This window comes from Artemia sp. Qi Xiang Cuo, chromosome 2 (genome assembly GCF_049724085.1).
Source record: "Artemia sp. Qi Xiang Cuo chromosome 2, ASM4972408v1, whole genome shotgun sequence".
NCBI classification, from domain to species: Eukaryota; Metazoa; Arthropoda; class Branchiopoda; order Anostraca; family Artemiidae; genus Artemia; species Artemia sp. Qi Xiang Cuo.
In genome coordinates this window covers 51,610,612-51,634,869 of record NC_142795.1, presented here as the reverse complement: position 1 = coordinate 51,634,869, position 24,258 = coordinate 51,610,612, and the positions used below count along the sequence as shown (strand labels likewise).

Below are 24,258 nucleotides of genomic sequence, written 5' to 3'. Positions count from 1 at the left end.
AAAAGAAGTTCCCTGTACCAGAAAAGTCTATTGCACCTACTTTCCCCCAATTCCCTCCATGGAATCGGTCATTTCCCATAATAAATACTGAATTTTCAAAATGGAATAAAGATTTAACCCCCATTGCTTTTGTCCAGAAAAAATTTGCAGAACTTAATACAATTACCAATAAAAATCACTTCCAAATATTTGTTGATGGGTCAAAAATGAATGAGAAGGTTGCAAGTGGTGTTTTCCTTCCTCACCTGAAAATTGCAATAAGAGAGAGATTATTTAATAATTTATCTATAATGTCTGCTGAGTTAAATGCCATAATCATGGCATTAGAACACCTTAAAGAAAACCAACCTTTGACTGAAAATTTGAATAATATTATCATCTATTCCGACTCTTTACCAAGCCTTGAGTTGCTGACCTCACCTCCTCAATATAAGTTGGGCATTGACGCTTATCATTGTCTCAGTCTTATTGATAATCTTGCTTCAAGTGGCATCAAAACTTACTTTCAGTACATTCCTAGCCACTCTGGCATAAGTGGTAATCATCAGGTTGATGAAATAGCAAAAAATGCTATAAATATTGACCAGCCAAGTGGGAGACCAATCCCAATTAGAGATATTTACCGATGGAGGCTATCAGATATTAATTTTAATAAGATTAATCCTATCCTTTCCCCCTTTCCCAATAAGTATCTTTCTAAAATTTATCATAGAATTCGTTCTGGAACAAATGGACTAAATTTCCTTGCATTCTCATATACGCTTTCTAATTCAAGTGGTTCAATTCCCCTGTCCCCTCTTTGCAGGCATTGTAATATGAATAATGAAACAATTGACCATTGCCTATTTGAATGTAATATGCTGACGTCTGCACAACATACCTTGCTTTGTAAACTGTTAAAATACTTCAAACACCACAAAATCCCACTATCAGCCAAAAGCCTAGCCAACTATACCTGCACACAGAGCATAGAAATCGACATCTATCATCTTATATTTGAACTCCTAGAGTCGAAAGATCTGCTGAAAGATATCTGAATATATCTAATAAATATGAGGCAATCAAGACAGTAGCTCTGTAGCCCACAGAGTGAAGCAAAAGGAAAAGGGCTAAATACTTTTACTGAAAAGCCCGCCTGCTGTTAAATAGAAGAAGAAGAAGACTGGAATGCAAGCTTGGTTGAGTATTGTTTGATTGCATTCTTCTGAAAATGGATTTCCTGAAAGAATTATTTTCCGAAGTTGTATATAGCCCAGTCAATCTAGTGCTAGTGGCAGGCATAGCTTATCTTTCCTATAAAATATATGGACAAGCAGTTTCTCCAATGAACCAACCTCCAAAGCCCCAACTGCCCCCATTGGAGAAGCAAGATATGACAATAGAACAGCTTAAAGAATATGATGGCACCAAAAATGATGGAAGAATATTGGTGGCAGTGAATGGAAGTATATTTGATGTTACACCGAGGAAAAACCTTTATGGGCCTGGTAAGGTTTTAGAACCCTTTTTTGGGTAAATTTCTAGTGGGTCATATAATTTAGTTAATTATATTTGGAAAGAGCATAAAAAAGGCATTGAGTGGTATATTCACTTTATTCATAAGTCAATAATATGATTTGGTAAAAATTTACCAAAAAGTGGTTAAAACATAGGCATCACTAGTTTATAAATAGGCTAAGTTGTTCAAAAGGGTATTTGTTTAGCCTTATGTTGCATCAAGACTGGGCTGGGTAACTGTAGGACAGAGAAAAGTCAAGACAGATAGTCCAAAGTAATTGAGAGGCAAATGTTTAAATGGCTGGGGCACGGCTAAACAAATACCTTCAAAAGTATTTGGTAAATTTTTACCAAATCATATTACTGACTTATGAATAAAGTGAATATACCACTTGATGCCTTTTTTATGCTCTTTCCAAATATAATAATCATTTTTGCCAGAAATAAATTTTACCCCCCACCTCTATATACCAATTAAGGGTAGGTATATATTTGCACATTAAGGGGGTGGGGGCAAATTTTGTTTCTGATGTGGAAGGGAGGTAAGTTTAAACTTTACATTTAAAAAAAAGTAAAGTTTAAACTTAAACTTTACGAAAGAGCATAAAAAAAGACATCAAGTGGTATATTCACTTTATTCATAAGTCACTAATATGATTTGGTAAAAATTTGCCAAGTATTCACTTTACCTTAATCCAATTGATAGCTTTAAGGTCCTCCAGACCTCTAGTGCTCTTGAGTTAATGACTCCCAGTTGAAGCTCCATGCTTCCTCTCCCACTCCTTGTGAAGTTGATGTTTAAAAGACTGGATAGAAGGAGCACTGACAGTAGAGTCCCTCAATTCATTCCACTGGTTGATTGCTCTTCTTGAAAAATAAAATGGATTCTTGATCAGGAACTTAATTTTGGTAGCTTCTTTGAATGTCCTCTTGTGAGATGATAGCTGGTACTGTGGTTGTCTTTGAAGATGGTAGAGTTTTTAAGTCAGCATCATATCACTATGCATGTGTCTGTAGGCAAGGGTAGATGGCTTGAGCTGCTTGAGATGTTCCTCATATGAAGCTGACTTTAGGCTTTTCATGCACTTTGTTGCTTGCCTCTGGACATTTTCAATTAGCCTTACATCTTGCCAGTAAGAAGGACCAGCCATGCACATGCAAAAATCAAGGTGGCATCTAAAAAGAGCCTTAAAAAGTTTTAAGAATATTGTTACCTGTTGGCTACTGATGGACCTTTTTAATAGGCCAAGGATGGAGTTTGCTCAGGAGACAACATGCAGGACCTGGCTATGGAACCTCAACCCCTTATCAACAATCACACCAATGTCCCTTTCTTATTCTTTTTTTTCTAGATGGTCCTTTCTATTAGTGATTAGATTTAAAATTGGATATTTAGCCATTGGGTTATTAGGTTCAAGGTGCAAAATACAGAATTTGCTTGTATTGAATTGGAGAAGCCAGTCTTAAGTCCAATTCTGTAGTCTGTCCAGATCTTGTTGGATATTCCAAAAGTACTTATTTATAACAATTAAAACCTCATTTATTAAGCAACTCAAATATAAACCATTTTCCTACTGTTTCAAGTTTTTCAAATGGCATTGGCAAAAATATTACTGATTTTGGCAATTCAAAACTTTTCCATTGACAATTCAGGGTATATATTTGCAGATTAGGGGGGTGGGGGGGACATTTTATGTAAATTTGGTATTGATACATGTTTCCAATTGTTGAGGCCAATGGGTAGTTTCTTTAGTTCTGGTAAGGATTTAACCTGGGGAAATTTAGTAAGTGGGGTGTATAAAATTCCGTGTTCTTGTGGGAAGTTCTATATTGGTAGGACTCACCAACAATTTGTTGAAAGGTTTATTGAACACCGAAATTCAATAGAAAAAACCCTACAATTAAGCAAGCCTCCAGAAACTTTTGTTTCAGCTTTAGCAGAACATATTTGGTTTCAACCAGATCACTTTGTAAAATTTGATGAGGTTTTAGCTATTTCAAATGATAAGGGCTACACACAATGGGCGAGAGAAGCCATTGAAATTAAAAAACCTGTTTGCTAACCTTTTGATAAATAGGGACACAGGTAATTTAAATATTGACTCAATTTATGATAACCTTCTAAAGAGTGAATCAACAGTCAATAAGGGAGTTAAGATTTTAAATAATCACCAGGGGACTATTTTACCTGCTAGACCAAAACAATTTGCTTCAGTAATAGCTAACAAAAGGATTATTTTGCAACAGAATAATTAAAGTAATTTATAGTTTTTTTTTTTTTCCTCAGTTACTCTGGTGTCCTCACTGAAGTAACTATAATAGCATCTTTTCCCTATGTGGATCAGTTTGCGCCAATTGTACATTTTTTTTATTTTTTTTTGGTGGTGGCGGTTTTATTGGTTTTTAGTTTTATCTTGTTTTTTTTTTTATCCTGTTCTTCTTGTGTTTCTTTCTTGCTGAAGATGCCTTGTTTGGATACAGGCGAAATATCCATGTTGTTTTGCATTTGTCTTTTCTTTTCTCTCCACTGGCCACAGTCTCATTTGTTTGTTTTTTTTTTAAGATTTTTCTCTTTGTTGGTTTTTTAAATCACAATTAGGTAACTCTTATAAAGGAAATATGTTGGAAAAATAAATTAGTACCATTATATTCCTTATTTTATGCTTTTTTCAAATATTGTGGCCAATTTTCTCACAATACACTCAACCCCTCCCCCTGACAGTCTTTATCCTTACATTAGAGAGGGGAGAACACAAAATTGCAAAAATGCACAAAAAATCTGTAGTTTTGTTGTACACTCCTGTTATTTCTTTTAACCATATTGTGCTATTCTTTTTTGTTTAAATTCTGGAATACTAGCTCAAAGTTCATTATAATGGCTAAGAAGCAATGTACATTTAAAAAATCTTGGCTAGACAGTAAGCTATATCCCTGATTTAGCCTATTCATTGGTTGGATAAGTTGGTAAATTATGCAAAATCAGTATTTTGGAAAATCTCCTGTACATTGTTAAAACTATGTGATCAGGTGTGCAAAAAGTTCCAAAGCTGCCAGTAGCTGGATTCCAAAACCTGCCAACACTTTAGCAGCACAGCTTGTGTTTTGACAGCTTTGCTTTGAGCAAAAGGTATTGTTGTACATAAAATTTGCAGAAAAGTGATGAATGTAACTTAGTATAGCTAGCAGTTTGAAATATCAATAGTTTTCTGAATAACAATTAATAATGTAATCTCATTCAGTGGCAAGCCATAAATATCATAGGCTACTCCATAATTTTATATGTGCCATTTTATCAAAAGTAGCCTACTTATCATATTTACTCTAATACTGCTAGTGGAGTATAGTGTTCAAAGTCTGAAGTATAAAGTATATAGCTTACTGCTGTTACTTTATAAATGGAGTTGTACACTCCAATGCTATTGGTATTACAAGAATAATGCATACCCAAGTGCTTGCTTGATATTCATTGACCAAGCTTAGTATAGTTGATACTACAACCATAAAAAGCACCATTTGATTTTCTGGGAAAACAATATTGATTGGCAGCCTGGCAGTCACAAGCATTATGAAGCTGCAATATTAATTATGTCCTAATCTACTCCCCAAAATAAACAGAGAATTGGTGCTACATTGTAGTGTGGCTGTTTTAGGCTACTAATCTTCCACATTCCAGCATTCCCATTACCTGCTTTAACTGTATGTACACTTTGATAGCTACCAGCCTCAACTGACAAATAAACAGTTTTGAGAGAATTTGGCTATTTTTGCAAGATTTGGACAAATATTCATTGTTAGTTGAAGAGAAGTGGAGTAAATAAAAACTTGTCCATAAGGACAAAGGATAACAATGACTTCAAAGTAAATTTTCACATAGCAACATTGAAACTAAATGAGTTTTTAGTTTGAACAAGTTTTAAAAAGCAGCAGCTTGAGAAGAGATACATCTCTTCTTGCAGAAGAGAAGAGGTACTTGCAGTTCATTACCATGAACTGTTTGATCAATCTTTGAACATGGATATCAGGTAGCAGAGTAAGAAATAAAGACCAACTGCTTGTAAAAAATTAAGTCTGAAAATAATATAAAACTTTACAAGAAAACAATCTAGAAATAATAAGTGAATTTTTACTTTGGGCTATAATATACAATTTTTTATGAATCTTGTTTCAGGGTTGCTTCTGTTTTAATAGAAATAGAATATGATTTATTGGCTAAAATAGCACAAAAGCTAGCATAAGCACGTCAGAATTACCATAATAAAACAAATGTTATGGGATAAATATAAAACAAAAGTTATATCAATTATTAAAATGGGAAACAAAATGGGACAAAAGAGTTTTTGTACCTCATGGTCAACATTTGGGGATACAGGTCCAATTGGGTATTTGGAGCTCTACAAGCATTGAGTCTTGTATTAGGAAGGGTTGGGGGATTTTCTTTAAGGGAGGGAGAAAACGTCAATGATAGTCAGAACTAAGGGACTTGTGACCAAAGTTCATGGTAAAGATGTGATGCCATGATTCCAATGTACTTGCCTAGCCAAGTTCAAGTCTAGCCAAACCTTCATTGTATGTAGTATAGGCTGTCCCCAGAATAATTTTATTGCTCTTTTTTGAATACTTTCAATTTTAGAACATTGTTCTTTGGTCAACCCAGGGTGCCAGAAAGGGCAAGCATATTCCAGACAGGGTCTTATATAAGAACAATAAATTATTTTAAGGCTTTGCGTTGATATGGAGAAACATTTGAGAAGGGAGAAAGATTTAAGGAGAAAACTACCAGACTTAAATAACTGGGAAATGTGGGAGTTCCATTTAAGGCCATTGTCCAACTGCACACTAAGCAGTTTAACTGTATTTAAATTTGGTATGCAAAGGTAATTTTTGATAGGGGGTATACTTTAAAAAAAAGAAAATAGCATGAAACTGCTTTTGGGTATGCTTAAATTAAGTTTAACATTGTCAAGATCATTCTTTAAATTGTTAATGAGTGAATCAAGTGTAACATTCAAAATATTAGATGTTTGACAAAGGAACTAAAGTTAATCAACTATTCCCTGAATTTGAATATAATCTATAGCCTAATTGTGTCTCATTAACAGGGGCAGAGGGGAAGGGCTGCAATTTTTATGCTAAGAAGATTATATTCAGGAAAAGTTTTGAATGGCAAATCCCCCCCCCCCCCCCCACAGCCCTCAGGACAAGGAATGTAAGTTATACCCTGGGGCATATAAGGTTTTTATAGAAAGCGTTGTCATAGAAGCTTCAAAAAGGGCTCATTTGACTGGAAATTGAAATGACTAGTGCCCTTTTTAATAGTCAAAAGGTATTGGAAGGCAATTAACACCCACCATTCCCCAAACACATCCAATAAAAATTTTGAGATAGCCATTTTGTTCCATGCAGTTGAAAGTTCTTGAAATTATACCTTTAAGCAGGACACTCCCTTCACGGTTTTTAGGGCAAGGGTTATAAATTATGCCCTGGGGGCATATAAGGTTTTTATTGATATCTTTGTTTTAGAAACTTGAAAAAGGGCTCATTCAATTTGAAAATCAAAAAGCTAGTGCCCTTTTTAGTAGTCAAAAGTGATTTGAGGGCAACTAACCCCCCTCTCACGCCCACCTTTTCCCCAAACACATCCAATCAAAATTTCAGATAGCCATTTTATTCAACATACTTGAAAGTTTTGGAAATTAGGTCTTTAAGGATGACAACCTCCCCCCCTGCAACTCTCACGGCAAGGGTTTTAATATATGCCCTGGGGACATATAAGGTTTTACATAAAGCGATGCCATAGAAGCAACGAAGAGGGCTCATTAGGTAGAGAATTGACTTGGTCAGTGCCCTTTTTAATAGTAGAATTTGATTGGAGTACAATTAACCCTCCTTTCCTGCCTACCATTTTCCCAGTCATAACACATCAAAATTTTGAGAGATCTATTTTTTCCAACGTAGTTGAAAGTTCTGGAAATTGGGTCTGTTAGGATGATAACCCCTCAGTGCAAGGGTTTTAAGTTATGCTCTAGGGGCATATAAGGCTTATATAGAATGTTGTTGTAGAAGTTTCAAAAAGGGCTCATTTGATCAGAAATTGAAAGGGCTAGTGCCTTTTTAATAGTCAGAAGTAAGTGGATAGTAATTAACCCCCCTATCATGCCCACCATTTCCCCAAACACACTCAATCAAAGTTTAGAGATAGCCGTTTTGTTCAACATAGTTGAAAGTTCTGGAAATTAGGTCTTTGAGGATGACAACCCCCCTCACAGCCCTTGGGGTAAGGGTTGTAATTTGTGCCCTGGGGGCATATAAGGTGTTTGTAGAAAGTGTTGTCATAGAAACTCAAAAAGGGCTCATTCAATTGGAAATCGAAAGGCCTAGTGCCCTTTTTAAATAGTTGAAAGTGATTGGAAGGCTTGTCATTTTTATAGTAAAGATGAATATGGGTACAATGTATTTTTTTTTTTTTTTTAAGACCAGGGCACTTTGTATTGAAGGAGTTGTCATAGGAACGTCGAAAAGGGCTCATTCGATTGAAAATAGAAAGGGCTGATGTCCTTTTTAATAGTTGGAAGTGATTGGAGGGCAACTAATCCCCTACCACACCCACCCTCCCATTTTCCCATTATTTTTAAAAATTAAATGTTGCCTTAAGATTAAATCAAAATGCACTGTGTTAATGCTAATCCCCAATAAGGCATCTCAGCAGTATCCCAAGAACGTCTGAGGGTATTATGTTCAAAATTTCGGGGCTACTTCTGCTCTTAAAATTTAACCATATCAAAATAGCACAAGTGTATCCAAGCTATCAAAGAAAGTAAACAGATTTTTTTGCAAATGGTATAAAGTTTTCCATTACAGGTCAACTAGAGGAGGTATGAAACTAAATTAAACACTACTATTTGTGTCGAGATTTTTAAATGGGTGTATGTTGTTAAAAATTGCTGAAAATTTTTCTCCAGCATACAAATAGCCGACCAAACTCTAAAGTCATGAAAAAACGAAAAGATTTAAAGTATTATTTTCTTTTTAAAATACAAATGAATGTGCATGGTCAGTTTAACATACATATGCTGATATTTAGTTATCAAAATGTTAATATTATTTGATTTATTAAAATTATAAAAGTAAAAAAAATTATATTTTTTCATTAAAGTGCAAATCATGTTCTGGCCTTGGGAAGGCATAGGGGTTTTGAGCCCAACTTATGTTAATTTCTGCTCGTTTTGAGTTTGACTTGGTCATTTATTGTAATTTCTGATCATTATGGGTTTCATTTACTTATTGATGCTGATTTGTGGTAGTTTCACGCTTGGTAGATTATTTGATCTTATTTTTGCTCATTTTTGGTTTAATGGAGTTCTTTACTTTTCTTTGAAAAACTTATTTTGTGGAAAAATTTTTTTTTAATTAATAAGAGAAAAAGGTATCATCTTAAAGGATCCATTTGGTTTCTGAGTAAAACGAAAATTATATTTTAAAAGAGCATAAAAAAGGTCTCGAGTGGTATGGTCATCTAATTTATAGATCGGTAATGAAAATTTCTCCAAATTTATCACGAAATACCATCCCCCCTCTCTGCAAAGGTACCATGCTTTCCCTTTTTCATTTTAGAATAATTTGTCAATCTAACTTTCTTATACCTTCAAACCTTTGAAAATTAAACAGAATAGTAAAAGAAAACAAAATTTAAACTTGTGGTCCAGCTTTTGAAAATAACCCTCTTTGCATCAATGCTCATAATTACACTTAATGTAAACATGTTCAAAATAAATTCTTTACCACAAGTCAGAAGAGAATCTTTGATGAAATGGTATAGTCTTATAAACATTATGTTTTTACTAGCATATGAAGAAAGGTCAGTAATTCAATTGTCTATGTCTGGTTTTTGATGTGTAGTAAATAATTGAGACAAAAACTTTGGAAAGTAGTAAAAAATTATGTCAAGTTATGTGAACGTGATAGTTACTAGGAGTTGGATTGTCACTAGGGATGGCAACCGTCAACAAAAGAGAATTTCTGGGGAACTGATTTTTTTCTGAGAAGACAGATTTTTGGGGATATCCCGAAAAATTCGGGAATAGTGGAACCACTGGTACTTTCAGACAAAATCTGCCAACAAATTTTATTAGGCCATGAAAAGTGCCAAGTAGCATTGCTACTATGCTACCCCACTTTTTTCACGGTGGAGCGCAATTGTGTTTTGACAGCTTTTCTTTGAGTAAAAATTATTTTTATATGTAAAAATGGCATTTTCAGACAAAATCTGCCAACAAATTGGAAAACTGCCAAGTAGCATTGCTACTTTACTACCCCACTTTTTGCACAACGAATGTAATATAGCTAAGCTAGAGATTACTTCTCTTCCTAAAAGGTCTACTCACATGAAAACTAAGTCTTCCTAGCTTGCAATTCATTTTGTTAGAGAGATGCCTCTATCTCATTCCTACTTGATGATGTACAGCCAATAGTTAGCTCTGTATCCATAGCTATAAAGGAAATAGAAATGCTAGGAACAACTCAAAAAAGTTTAAAACTATCAGTGTAAGCAATGATGTTGTTATTTTGGCTGAAGCTGTGTTTCACTGGGAAGACATCTTTCAAATCTTACAATAAAACCTCCACAGCATTCAAAACAATATTAACAGACTGCAAAATTGCTCAAAATCTTACTATGGACAAGACTAAAGGTTTGAAGAGCCAATGATAAACATAATGACGGTGTTTGTTAAGTCACAAAAGATAGCTGGATGCAAGTGCTTCTCCAATGTCAATAAATTGAGACTTACAAGATAGATACACTTCAAATCAAGCTCCAAGCTATTGGGGTGAATGGGGATGTGGTAGAGTGGGCGAGCAGTTCCTATAAGATGGGAAACAGATGGTTAAAATATTTGGAAGGGATGGAAGGATGTTCTTCTCTAAGGTGGCTGCTGTTGGAAGTGGTGTCCCCCAGGGCACAGTATTGGGTCTGACTATCGAATATATATATATATATATATATATATATATATATATATATATATATATATATATATATATATATATATATATATATATATATATATGTATATATGTGTATATACACATATATATATATACATATATATATATAATGTGCCAAAAGCCTATAAGCAAAGTAAGCCTCTATCCTGATGACTCAAAAACTTATTAGCTGTGCAGACACAGCAGAAAATATTGAGTCAACACAACTGGCCCTTGATGCATTCACTCACTGGACTAATATTTGGAAGCTTGAATTCAATGCAGCAAAAAGCAAGACTCCACCTGGAGAAGAAAACCCCGCACACTCAGTACCATATGAATTGTAATGATAGGTCTCACAAAGCTATTTCAGCAGCCATGCAGAGAAAGATCTTGGTGTCCTGGTAGATTGACGAGTTGAATTTCCATATTCATGCACAAGCAACTATTGCAAAGGCTTAACAAACACTTGGCTTAATTAAAAGAACGTTCATTAGCAGATATCCAAATTTTATTATTAAGCTGTTTAAGAGTCTAGTTTGACCGAGGCTAAAATTTGGAATGTGCGTTGCATGCCCAATCACCAAGCAGCTATGAAATCAGTCCAGAGGAGAGCAACAAAGTGTATTAAAGACCTCTGTGAGGTTCCATGTCTACCTTGTCTGTGCAAGCTCAGAATACCATCTCTAACGTATAGATGCAAACAAGGTAATGTGATAACAGCATACAAGCTTCTACATGATCAGGATACAAATCCTGACCTTTTCCAACTGGACAATTCAAAGAGAAGCTGGAGTCACCCCCGTAAGCTTTTCTAGAAATGAGCAAATACCAGACTAAGGAATAAATTCTTTTCAAATAGAGTTGTCAGGTTGTGGAATTCCCTCTGTGAAAAAACAGCAATATCTACCAGCATGGAGGTGTTCAAGTCATCAGTGGATAGTGAGTGGCTCAATAAACCCTGGACCATTGCTTGGGACCCCACAGAGGACTAACTATCATCACTGAAGTATCATACACACTAATCATACATATCATACACTAACTGTCATACACAGGATTCATCCTATTGCTAGCAAGTGTGATTTAAGGTAATTTTAAGCTAATAGTGCCAAATTACTTGCATTTTTTTTCTAAATAGATGTTGAAGTTCATATCTATAGAAATATGTAAATATCAATAGGCCCTTATGCATACATTTATCTCTGGGTGAAAATATTCAGATTAAATATAAGGTTTGGGAAATTGAAATAATCTAGACATGTCACAAGGGTGTCAGATTCAAGGAGCCCTTTGCATAAATGCTTATATACCAAAATACAAAAATAAGTAAGATGAAAAATATGTGATTTGACCTATTTAGAATCTTATTTTAGATAAATGTACGTTAGAATGTGTCAAAATGGCTTTGTGACCCATGTTTTACAGTGTTACTTTTGTTGTAAATTACTGTTTCAGAATTATACATAATGGATGATGTGATCCATTCACTGGATTCTGAACCAGACTAATTTTCAATAACTTTACCCATATTCTTGATTATTTGGCGATTTCTAGTTGCTTGAAGATCAATATCAGCAGCTTTTATTTTGATCACTGTATATTTATCTTTATTTCAAATTAGATCTCTTCCAATTTGAATACTGTAGTTATTTTGATATTTTTCTTGTAATTTCTCCCTAATTTTTTGTCTTTTTGTACTGTATTCTGTTTGTCATAGCTTAGGTAGTTATCAGTTTATCTTATGTCTTGATCTCCTCCTCTTTTCTTCTTGATTTTCATTGCCTGTGTTTCCTCTCTTTTCCCATCTTCTTCTCTCCCCCCTCTGTTTTTATCTTGCTTTAATCCTTTTAGTTTGGTGGGAGGGATGGCCTCTTGTGTTTCTGCCTCCAATTTTTTAAAGAGAGGACTACGTAACCCAAAATTGATTAGTCAATACGGTAACAAAAAATCGGTTTTCATTAGATGGGGCTATCTGACCTTTAGCCCCCTCCCAAGGATAGTAACTTAGCCAACAATTGAATTTATGTTGTACTTATTGTCAGGGGCGTCCCGAGGCTCAGTTTATTGGGGGGGGCGATCTTCGTAAATTTTACCGAATCGCTACCTTATTTATGCCGAATTTTCTGCAGAATTGAAGAATTTTGCTAAATTTCGGCAGATTTTTGCCGAAATTTTCGCCTTCGGTGAAAATTTTCCCGGATGCCAAAAAAGTTGGGGGGGGGTGCCCCTCATTGAATCTGAAAACACTTTGCAGGGGCCAATTTCTAGAGTAATTTATTATTGCAAGTTTTGTTCATGAAGCACCACAATTTTTTAAGTTATGGGGAATTTTCTGTACTGCTCTTTCATCCCTGGTTGTAATTTATGCATGCAACCTTGACCTATTTGCACTATTCGTTTCTTGTTTTTTAACATTATGATTAAATTGGAATTGGAAGAATTTATTTTTGTGACAAAAATTTATGTGGTCATGAGGCAGTATTTATAGTCTCTTTGTTATATTTCATTGATGTTTTTTCACCAAGACTAATAACTAAGCAAGTTGTGCTCAGTTCTTTTTTTAATCAGTGGAATATATTGCTTTTTCATAAAATATAATGCTACAACCTTTGCAACTTTACTTGTTGAAATTACCTAATCCAATTCCAATAATAATAATTTATTTATAACCCACTGCACAAACAATATGATAAAAAGTGGAGTAAAGAGAAAAAAAGAAGAAAAATAAACACACACAGTACTTGTGTACAAAGTAAAAGAAACAAATGAAAAGAACATTCAGTTAAACAAACAAATAATGATAGTATATTTATTACCACTTACAAAAGGGAAAAAAGTGAAGTACCAGGAAAAAAAAATACAAATAAGCAAAAAATACACAAAAAAGAAACAACAAATTAGCTAAACAGGCGGATAAGACGATGGTTAGGACCAAGATGGATTGGTGCATCATCAATTAATTTCGAACTTAATTTTTCCACGGAAAGAACAATTATCTGTTGCCTGATACTGACTCATTAACCTCTGGTTCCGGAATGATCATGGTAAATAAATTAAAAACTTGGAATAGTGATAGTAATCCGTCTTGGCCGTTTTTACGTCACCTTTGTTCAGAAGCATATATACACCAGAGCAAAATAACACGAATGGTCGCAGAAATTTGAGCACAGATTTGTTAGTGCTTGTCACCGGAAATGTCCACGAATTCCAACAGTTTTAGAATGTCCCAGTTTAAGCTTATTCTTAATATCACGAATTGTCTGAAACTGAAAAGAACTTAGTGAATTGCAGACAGAGATCCCGAGCCATCAAAAGGAGGTTACTTGAGGTATAGAAAAAGAGCTGCAATTCAAAGGATGAGACGAACTAATCCCATTAAAAATAAGATATTCACATTTATCAACATTAAGGAATAACCCAATACTTGCAAATGCAGCGGCAACGGATCGGACAGAACGTGCTAAACCAAACTCAGTTCGGCTAATAAGAAGCAAGTCATCAGCATAAGCTAAGTATGATACGTCTGTGAATCCCGTAAGGCAAGAACTACGTATATCAGACAAAACATGTTCAATAGAAGCAATAAAGATATGGGGAGAGAGAACTCCCCCCTGCCTAACTCCACACTTAACTGGTATATGTTCGAAAAAAGCCTCACTTCCTTACTTTAATCTTAGATATGAATTTGAATACCAAAACTTAAGAATCACAGACGCATTCACACCGAGTTGACTAAGAGCATAGAAAGCTTGGGTATGGCAAATACTATCGGATGCTTCAGATATATCAAGGGTACAAAAATGAAGACTATAACTATTTCGAGTGGCTTCCTTAATAAGCTGCGCTAAAACGCGGTGAGCATGTTGACAACTCAAACTTGACCTGAATCCAAACTGGTTAGCCTAATAATTTGCAAATTCATCAATGTGTCGAAGCAATACATACTCAAATAATTTACTTAGAGTACAGGCGACAGTAATCGGCCTATACGAATTACATGAATGAAGATCTTTTCCTATTTTTAGTATAGAAGTAACGCTTCCACATAAAAATGAATCAGGGACAACAGACCTAGAAAGGCACATTTGAAATAACAACTGGAGATGCGATACAAGTTCAGTAGAACGCGGATCAAGATGAGCCGCACAAATACTATCAAGGTCACAAGCCTTTGACTTCAACCGTCGAAGAGATTTCACAATATTAGATTTTTCAACAGGAATAATATGTCTTTGGCTCACCCTATTAGGAAGAACCTTTGCCAGTAAAGCAGAAAAACGGCTATGAACAGCATAATTAATCCCGGAAAAGAAGTGTGTATAGTGATTAATCCACGACAATCTTGGAATAATATCACTCGAGAAAGAATCTTCGAGTTTTGACGCATTCAGCAAACTTTTCCACTGTTTACCATTAGACGGGAATTCAGCGCCCGAGAACCGAACTGCACGAATATGACGCTTATAAGCCGGTTTTGTCTTCTGGTTGATGCTAAAAACCTGCCCACTAGAAGGTCTATCGCAAGCAATCCACAACTTTAACAAAAACTTGGCTTGGTTCTTAACTTTCTTAAGTTCCGGATCACGCTTCCAAAAAGTCTTGCAGGTGTTAAGTCGCATGCGAATAAACGGAACAGCTATTGCTTCAGCTTGTTTAATTGAAGAGATGATATTTCTATAGCAAGCATTTAGCTGACCACAGACATCACTGACAAAATAACCGGCACCAAGAAGATGGAAAGGCACAGATATATTGGATAGCAGCAAAGCGAGAGTCGAAAGATTGAGTGGCCAATTTGCATTACCCCAATCACGTTTGCAAGTCCATTTTTGAGGCTTAGGAGGAGCACTGAAGCTGATTGTAGAGCTAATAGATAGATCAAAAATAAGAGGAAGGTGGTCATAGTCTCTCTCCTCATTGTCGACATGAACATCAGAGGAATGAAGAAGGTGCAAACACACACAATGTTCTAAATAAGAAACTGCACCACTATTATGGATATATGAGAAGCTGCAATCTTTATTTATAATCCTTTGTGCAGCTGGTAGAGCACTTAGCTGGGTATCAGAACGACAGGATGGTAAGTGAATGTTGCAATTCAGATCACCCGCAAGTAGCCATGAGTAGCCAAGAGATTCGATGCCACTAATTAGACCTTGTAGCTTATCACAAGACTTGGCAAAGTTCGAGAACGACTGTACCGACTTTTTATCATGCGGCAGGTAAGCATTTATTAGGACAGTGTAACCAAGTCTTACAGCTAGAAAGTGCTCAGATGAATGGTAGCACACCGGGGATAAATCTGCAAGAGTCCGTCTGATATAACACGCGAGACCACCAGAACGCCAACCCCGAGTCCATCTAGCGTTGGTACTAAACACAATGCGATCACGATTCGTTCGCAAAAAGTTCACGCTACAGGCCGGAAGCAAATGTTCCTGCAGGAAAAGGACATCAAGACGGCTCTACTTTTCTTCCAGGCTTGGCACTTTATCTTTAGTCCCATTAATGTTAAACGAACACACAAGAGATTTTGCGACAGTTCATTTAAGAAGGCACCCAGTAACGTTCTTAACAAGAGCTTGGAGACGGGGACAGCGAAAACTAAATGCCACATGATCACCTCCACAGTTTGCACATTATATGGGATTTGTACAAGGTGTTTCCTTGCAGTACTCATGAGGACCGGAGCATCTGGAACATTTATGGTAGGTACTGGGATAGTTAGCAATTAGATGCTCAGGAGACTGGCATTTTCTTCAGCATCTCGGGATTTTCTTAAATTCATAGACTCGAATCAGTTCATATTCAACTTTCAGTCCCAATCTAAGAGCCGAAATAAGAGATCCTTGATCGCTAAAAGCAATCTTGACACAACGTGAATTGCCAATCCGGGTGGCTTCAATAACCGCAGAACAGTTCTTGAACAGAGATAAATCAAACGAGTCGCCAATCTCTTTCACGATTCCATAAAACTTCTTTTCCACAACCTTCACATCCGATCCGCGCAAGATCAAACGGACTAAATCGCAAAAGCCACTTGCCACAACACTGTCAATATTCACTATTATTCTGTCCCCCGAGGCGCGAATATTCTCAACGCATTCATGTCCGGCAATTTCATCAATCACAGCTTTTCGTTTCGACGGATTGTCAAGATCACGCGGTGTTTTCGTGATAACGATTGTCGCTTTATTCGTTCAACTGGAATAGGAGCACCATCGTCCCTTGGTAACCCAGGGAAATGTAGATCATAAGCAGTCACCTTGTCTTTAATTTGCAGCAAAGTCTGTTGAAGAGTATTAATTTTTGCCGTGAGTCTAGAATAGGCTATTGCAGGTAAAGATGGAACCTCTGTGGGGAACATATCATGAAAACGAGCAGGATAGGATTATACCCAGTTTTCATTCTCTGAATCAGTTCTAGCATGTCTTTCAGGTGGTTCATTGGATCATTTGGTCCAGTACGTTTAGGACAAGCCTCCGAAATCAACAGCTTTTCCCGCAGCAATTTCTTCCCTTTTGCAATATCGGTCAGCTCAAAAAAGTCTAAAGCTGATTTCAAAATAACTGTATCTTCTGCTCCTCTCTCCAAATTATACTGAAGAAAGTTCAAAACAGGGTAATACACTAAACAGTCAGATGGTCCAAAATCAAAGTCCATTTTCTGTACAAATTTGTTAATCCAAAAGAGTACCAAGTTTATCCGTAAAACAATGCGTCTACTAATGTCTAATTTCTTGCTAAAAACTATTCAGACAAGTTTCACACAATATCGCTATAAGCGACCTTCATTTATTGACTGATTATAAAATAAGTTCATAAAAACTTTCCAAACAGCTTTTATTTAAAATCCAGAGAAGTTTTTCGTTGTTCACTGAATGAATGCTATTTCAAGACTGAATAGTATCACCCTACTTTTGATGTTTCAATAGTCCATACTCAATTTTTTTTTGCTTATTCTGTAGACTCCTATTCTAATTACAACACTTATCAAAAGCTTTCAAATAAAACGTTATTCATTTATTTTTAAATACAAAAGATTGAAATTACCAAAGCATTTCACTCCCATCAAAGACCAACTTTTTCTAAAATGCCTTGTAGATATGATGTCACATTATGATCAAATGGCGTTTTTTAACACCATTTGCTCTAAAAATTCCATTATTTATGTTTTGCCTCATTAATTCAGGTGGATCTTATTCACCTTTTGCTGGAAGAGATGCATCAAGAGCCCTTGCTTTGTTTGATGTTACTGTTGTGAAAGATGAATATGATGATTTGAAGGATCTTACTGAATCTCAAATGAGTCATGTTCGTGAATGGCAAGATCAATTTGCAGGTGAGTTCATTTAAGATCATTTTTACAACTTGAAAATCTCCTAGCTATATCATTAACCTGACTGGCATGACTTTATCACTGCACATACTAGTTTTTGTCACCCTAGTTGATTTTGGAAAAACCTGACTACAGTCAGCATTTGTAGGTTTGAAAAATCTGTGTTTTTTATGGTGCTTTTTGTTTATTTACTAAAACCATCTTACATCTAATTATTATTGTTTTTGTTATTATGGTAAAAATGTGGATTAAATAGGCTGAAGTAAATATTCAAATTCCAGAAAAATTACTGATAGAAATGAATCTATCCCTATTTTAGTGGGTAAGTCGGGCAGCGTCAAGTTGCTATTCTCTGACGCATGCTCTCGGGACAAGGCCCCGAAACATGGACTTTACGTGAAATTAATAAAAAAACAAGTTTTTTTACTGAAAGTAAGGAGCGACGTTAAAGCTTAAAGCGAACAGAAATTATTCCGTATATGAAAGGGGCTATCCTCTCCTCAACGCCTCGCTCTTTACGCTAAAGTTTTTAATTGTTTAAAAAAATAAAGTTGTGGGAAAGTCAAACTTTAGCGTAAAGAGCGAGGCGTTGAGGAGGGGACAGCCTCTTTCGTATACGGAATAATTTCTTTTCGTTTTAAGTTTTAACGTCACTCCTTGCTTTCAGTTAAAAAAAAAACTTGTTTTTTTTTTATTTAATTTTTAAATAAATGCAGGTTTTGATTTTGACTCACCGTACATGAATAATCAACATTAAATTTGCATATTAATTTTACTTTTATTTGGTTAAATGGCTTTCTCGAACGTTGTTTAATTTTATTTACTACTACTACTACTAACAACTCACCGCAGCACCAGGCCGCCTGAGGCCAACACAGCTACGCGCGATCTTCTTCCATCCCAATCTATTCAAAGCCTCCCTTTTTACACCCGCCCATCAAGTTCCCATTTCCTTTAAACCTTTCTTTATGACTTCCTCCCACCCCAGACGAGGACGATCCGCTTTCTGTTTTGCCCTAGACGGTTCACAGGAAAGAACAATCTTTGGCACTCTGTGATCCTCCATCCACACAACATGCCGTGGCTACTCCAGTCATTTTTTCATTATAGCCACAAGAAGCGCTATTGAACCACATTTTTCGTATAGCCTATTATTTGAAATACGGTCAGTCAGCCGGGTACCCAGAACAATCCTTAAGCAAGTTCTCTGGAAAACATCTAGTAAATCTTCATCAGCTTTTCGGAGCGCCCATGCTTCAGAGCCAAATTTGACCACTATCATCGCTGCAGCTTCCAATATGCTAATTTTGTTTGCGGACTTAGCTGCCTGTCATTCCATACTTTTTTCAACCGTGAAAAAACACCCTTAGCCTTGGCTATTTCGCTGTTAACATTTTCACTGCCTCTATAGTCTTTACTAATAATTAATTTAAAAAAAAATTCCGAAAAATAAGTTTTTAAAAGAAAAGTAAAGGCCATTTTAAACTTAAGCTCAAGAGATATGAATACCTGGTAAAATTCAAAATCAAAACGACCAGAAATTACTACTAAAGAATAAATGAAACCCAAAACAAACAGAAATTAAATAAACTATCATAGCAAAAAGAAAACAACAAGTAATAATATAAATGAATAATTATATCTTAAAGCAAGTAATGCTTCGATTGAATATGAAAATCAAGCTTAAAACGAAAAAGAATAGTTTGCTATTAAAGTATAAATGAAACTTAAAACGAACAGAAATTAAATAAACAATCAATGCGAACAAACATACAATATACATTAATGTAAATGAGTAAATAAATCTTAAAACGAGAGAAACTTAAATTGAATATGCAAATCAAGCTTGAATCGAATAAAAATAACTACAAACAAGAGTTTTGGTATCGCCGCACTGCTTGATTGTTTGTTCGCATTGATTGTTTATTTAATTTCTGTTCGTTTTAAGTTTCATTTATACTTTAAAAGCAAACTGTTCTTTTTCGTTTTAAGCTTGATTTTCATATTCAATCTAAGCATTACTCGCTTTAAGATATATTTATTCATTTATATTATTACTTGTTGTATGTTTTTTGCTATGATTGTTTTGTTTAATTTCTGTTCGTTTTTGGTTTCATTTATTCTTTAATAGTAATTTCTGGTCGTTTTGAGTTTGAATTTTAAAAGGTGTTCATATATCCTGAGCTTAATTTTAAAATGGCCTTTAATTTACTTTGAAAAACTTATTTTTAGGAAATTTATTTTTAATTAATTTTTGCTCGTTTTTTATTGCAAAAAGTTTCAATTTTTTATTGAATGGGGGGGGGGTTTGCTTACTGTCCGATTATTATTGACTTTAAAAAACGGATCTAGAAATTTAAATTTATAAATCTAATGAGGATTTTTTCAATGTCTATACGATTACCTCTTTGATAAAAACCTTATATATGAACAATAGACAGCTTGCATAACTTGTAGACATCGATTGACAACAATGAATGGATTGAAAAAATAGCTCCAATAAGAGTTTTTTGACCATTTCACTTGCTGACACAAAGGGATCACGACTGTTCGGAATTGACCTTAATGGGATTTTGTGTGCCAAAGCAATTTTGCATCTATCACAGAGTATGTATTTTAACCTTATAATTGTCTAATTATAATAGATTTGCTATGTGTTCTTCCCATACAAAACTTTACCTTATTAAAGTCTTTGGGGCGGGGGCGGCGTAGTTGGCAGAAGAAAGAAAACTTTAGCGTAGACAGTAGGAGAGGGTGAGGTTGGAGACTCATCCAATACGGAGCGGAACTTCACTTATCTCCTCCGTTCCCGATTTAGGAGATCAGACAGACTCACTGGTCTGTAGAATGTTGGACTATTTGATCTTTGGAAGACGTTAAAATAATCAAGAATACTTCTTATTATTATTTATTACAGGATTGATTCATAGATTGTGGAAATGCGACTCCCTGGCCCGTCCGTTAATTGAACCTCAAACTCATAATACGCAATTTTTATTAATTCTTCCGTGTTGTTTGCATATATTTCTCTATAGATGTCATTTTGAGTTATACTTTAATCGCATTGCTTTAATTTTTAAGGCTTGAGATGAAAACTGAAACCTTAGCGGAGACAGTGGTGGGGGGAAGTCTCCCCCTCACATGCATAATTGAGCAGCCACAGAGAAAGTAAAACAAATGAAATTAATCTGTCTTTTGAAAATGTCTTTTTTCAAAAGACACGAACAATATCGTCTAAAGGAACCTGGAGTGCTATCTCTGACATTTCCATTGATTCTTTATTCCCGTTACTTTCAGAAGTTAAATTTTAGAATATTATCGATTGGGTTTAGTCGTCCCCTCCCTGAATAATTCACATTTGGAAAACCCACCTTTGGGGAATTCCTCCCCCCTCAAAGAACATTTTCTTTTCCTGCTGACAAGTAAAGAGCCATAAGGGTTCAATGAATTGTTTTTCCAGGGGCACTTTATGTGGAAGAGGTGGTCGCATAAACTTTGGAACGGGGTTCATTGAATTACAAATTAAAAATTTATAGTGCCCTTACACCAGGGGCGGATCCAGGAATTTTTTTTTTTTTGGGGGGGGGGGAAATAGGTTGATCCGATAAACTTGCGTTAGGAGCAAGTTTAATTTATTAAGTAAATGACATTACTTTAGACTACGTTAGGGGGAGGCGCCCCCCCTCGCCCCTCCCCTGGATCCGCCACTGCCTTAAACTCTCTGTTTCTTTCCTTGTTAGGGAGGAGAGCAGATGCCTAATAGGTGTGTGTTAATGCCAAAACATTCATTGGGCCTTCAGGTATAAACAGAATTAGTTCAAAGGGAGGGATGGGGAAAAAGGGATGGGGGGGTATTTGCCCTTCGATTGATTTTGACTCGTAAGAGCTGAACTAGAACTTCCAATTTCCAATCAAATGAGCCCTCTCTGAAGTTTATACAAGAATCCCTTCCTGCCCGCGGGCCCTGGGGGGTTTTGTCGACGCCAGAGTTTTGTTACTTAACCTTTCAATTATTTTTAACAATATTTTTATCTGATGCATTTAGGGCGTGGAGGAGGGGGGGCTAGTTGCCCTCCAATCTCTTTTGACTCTTAAAAAGTGAACTAGAACTTTCAATTTCCAATCAAATGAGCCCTTTCTAAAGTTTATACGAGTATCCCTTCCATAAAAATAATATGAAGGATTCGGAGAATCCTTAAGTTACAACCCTTGCCCTGACGGCTGTGGGAGAGTTGTCATCCTCAAAAACTTATTTTCCAGACCTTAAAACTACGTTTAATAAAATGGCTGTCTCAAAATTTTGATTGGAAGTTTTTGGGGGAATGTTGGAAATGAGAGGGGGTTTAGTTACCCTCCAATCACTTTCGACTGTTTAAAAGGACAGTAGCCCTTTCAATTTACAATTAAAAGAGTCTTTTTTGAAGTTTCTACGACACCGCCTTCTATAAAAACCTTGTATGCCCCCGGGGTATAACTTAAAACCCTTACCGTCAGGGTTGTGGGGAATGTCCTCCTCAAGAATGTATGTTCTATCTGGAAATCAACTACCCCGAACAAAATGGCTATCTTAAAATTTTGATGGGATGTGTTTGGGGGAATGATGGGCGTGGGGGGGCTAGTTGCCCTCAAACCACTTTCGACTATCGAAAAGGGCACTATCTTTTTGAATTTCAAATCGAATGAGCCTCTTTGAAGTTTCTATGACAACACCTTCTACAAAAACCTTATATGCCCCCAGGGCAATTTTGGACATAGTGTTAAAATTAGAACATAGTATCTAAATCATTGACAGAGTCTGTCATGGAGACATTCAATTGAAGCAGAATAATTATATTCAGTTAGGCTAGGATACAAGTGCAAATTTTTTAAGATTAAATGTTAAATAAATGATTTCCTAGATTTTAATCAGCCAATCCTAACTAGTCGAGTCCCAACCATCAGCCATTGTTAACTATCTAAAAGAATCTACATGATATCCAAGTTTAGGAACCTAATTGTCTGTGCTTATGAAAGATTCATCTTAACCAAAATATTTGTCCAAGATTCGGCCCTGTCCAAGTACCAGGGATATTACCCTATGTTTATTTATTGTTTTTTTTTGTTCTTCTTTTGTCTAAATCATTATGCATCTTCTTATTAATGGGCATTTATTTGTAACCCATTCTATAACATCATGAAATAGTCTAATGCAAACAGTTGGATGAATGTACTATTTTAAAGTGATTTAAGAACACAGATAGAAATAGAAGGAAACAATACAAATCTGACAAATAGAAACTTTCTAGATATTGTCAAGAAAGAATTTAAGAAGAAAAAAATAAGTATAATATATTAGAAAAATTGCATGATGTATGATATATTAGCACCTTTTATGTGAAGATTTAGTTGATGATACATTTCAATTTCAGAGAAGTACGATTATATTGGAAGGCTGTTGAAAGATGAGGAGAAACCTGATGTTGATGCTGACACAAGGGATGGTGAAATAGATAATACTCTTTTGAAACTAGGTTAATTCCAAGAACAAGTGCTTCCTCCCCTCCTTTTGGTTTTCCAGTTTTATATTAACCCTTTCGACCAAACTGTTGCCGCCATTTAATCAAACAATAAAGTTGTTTTATTACGTCTAAACAGCGGATAGTAGGTCATGATTGTACAGGAGAAACGGCCTCTGCTGCAAAAATAAAGAAAATAAATGCAATAAACACGAAATAATCGTTTTTAGCAATTATTTCTATTCCGACGTCTTTGAAAATCTAGAAACGAAGAAGCCGAGTTAATGTGTGATGTCGAATAATTTTCACCTCCTTCTCTCTTTTTTATCTATTAGAGAAAAAGTATATTTTCACAAAGAACAACTGGGGTATCTTGACAGAAAACTATGGACATAGCTAAATCTTGTTTGCGTTGAAATCAGATAAGAAGCAATAAAACATTTTCCCTAGAGAAATAATATACTCAGTTTGTCTAGACTTTTATTTCTAGCAATAAGAGCTTAGAGATAAACTTGCAGTTACAAACCATAAAAACAGATTCAATTAGCTGGTACAAAAACAAAAAATATATAATAGAACGGATTGTGTTATTTTTAAAGGTGTCCTATATCATGGCTGCTGTGTACACACCTTGTATAATGGGAGAATTGAATCGTCTCAGCGGCGGTGATGAAAACTGATTTCTTTGCATGAATTTTAGTATTGAAGGGAAGTTTTGTTATCAGTTAGGCACAGGCATATTAAAGGTGGAATCTTTTTGTTGCAACATGCAGACGTGGAACAAAGAACTGTTAGATACATAATTTCTAGCGGTCCAGTTGCGATGTTACATTCATGTGAAGAAGAGAACAGTTTTTATCGAAGTTTGACTAATTGCACTTGTGTAAGGGTTCCTTCCTTTTCTGCGCTTTTATTTTATAAATTAACAGTGTCTTTGTTGAAT

At 35.5% G+C, this 24,258-nt stretch overlaps 1 protein-coding gene across 1 annotated transcript; it reads left to right on the top strand.

Moving 5' to 3' along the window:
* Window positions 1–1,104: 1,104 nt before the first annotated feature.
* LOC148955355 (uncharacterized) lies at window positions 1,105–23,451 on the top strand. The gene is made up of 3 exons (XM_089108169.1): window positions 1,105–1,487; window positions 17,674–17,823; window positions 23,229–23,451. Exons 1-3 carry the CDS (start codon window positions 1,211–1,213, stop codon window positions 23,333–23,335), a joined length of 534 nt encoding a protein of 177 aa, XP_088964295.1. The 5' UTR covers window positions 1,105–1,210; the 3' UTR covers window positions 23,336–23,451.
* The last annotated feature ends 807 nt before the right edge of the window (window positions 23,452–24,258 follow it).

What these genes read in the sequence shown, in the direction of transcription:
- LOC148955355 (XM_089108169.1), top strand. Translation starts at nt 1,211, where the DNA reads ATGGATTTCCTGAAAGAATTATTTTCCGAAGTTGTATATAGCCCAGTC. An exon ending in GAAAAACCTTTATGGGCCTG is followed by an intron (nt 1,488 to 17,673) that starts GTAAGGTTTTAG and finishes TCATTAATTCAG; the next exon opens with GTGGATCTTATTCACCTTTT. An exon ending in ATGGCAAGATCAATTTGCAG is followed by an intron (nt 17,824 to 23,228) that starts GTGAGTTCATTT and finishes TTTCAATTTCAG; the next exon opens with AGAAGTACGATTATATTGGA.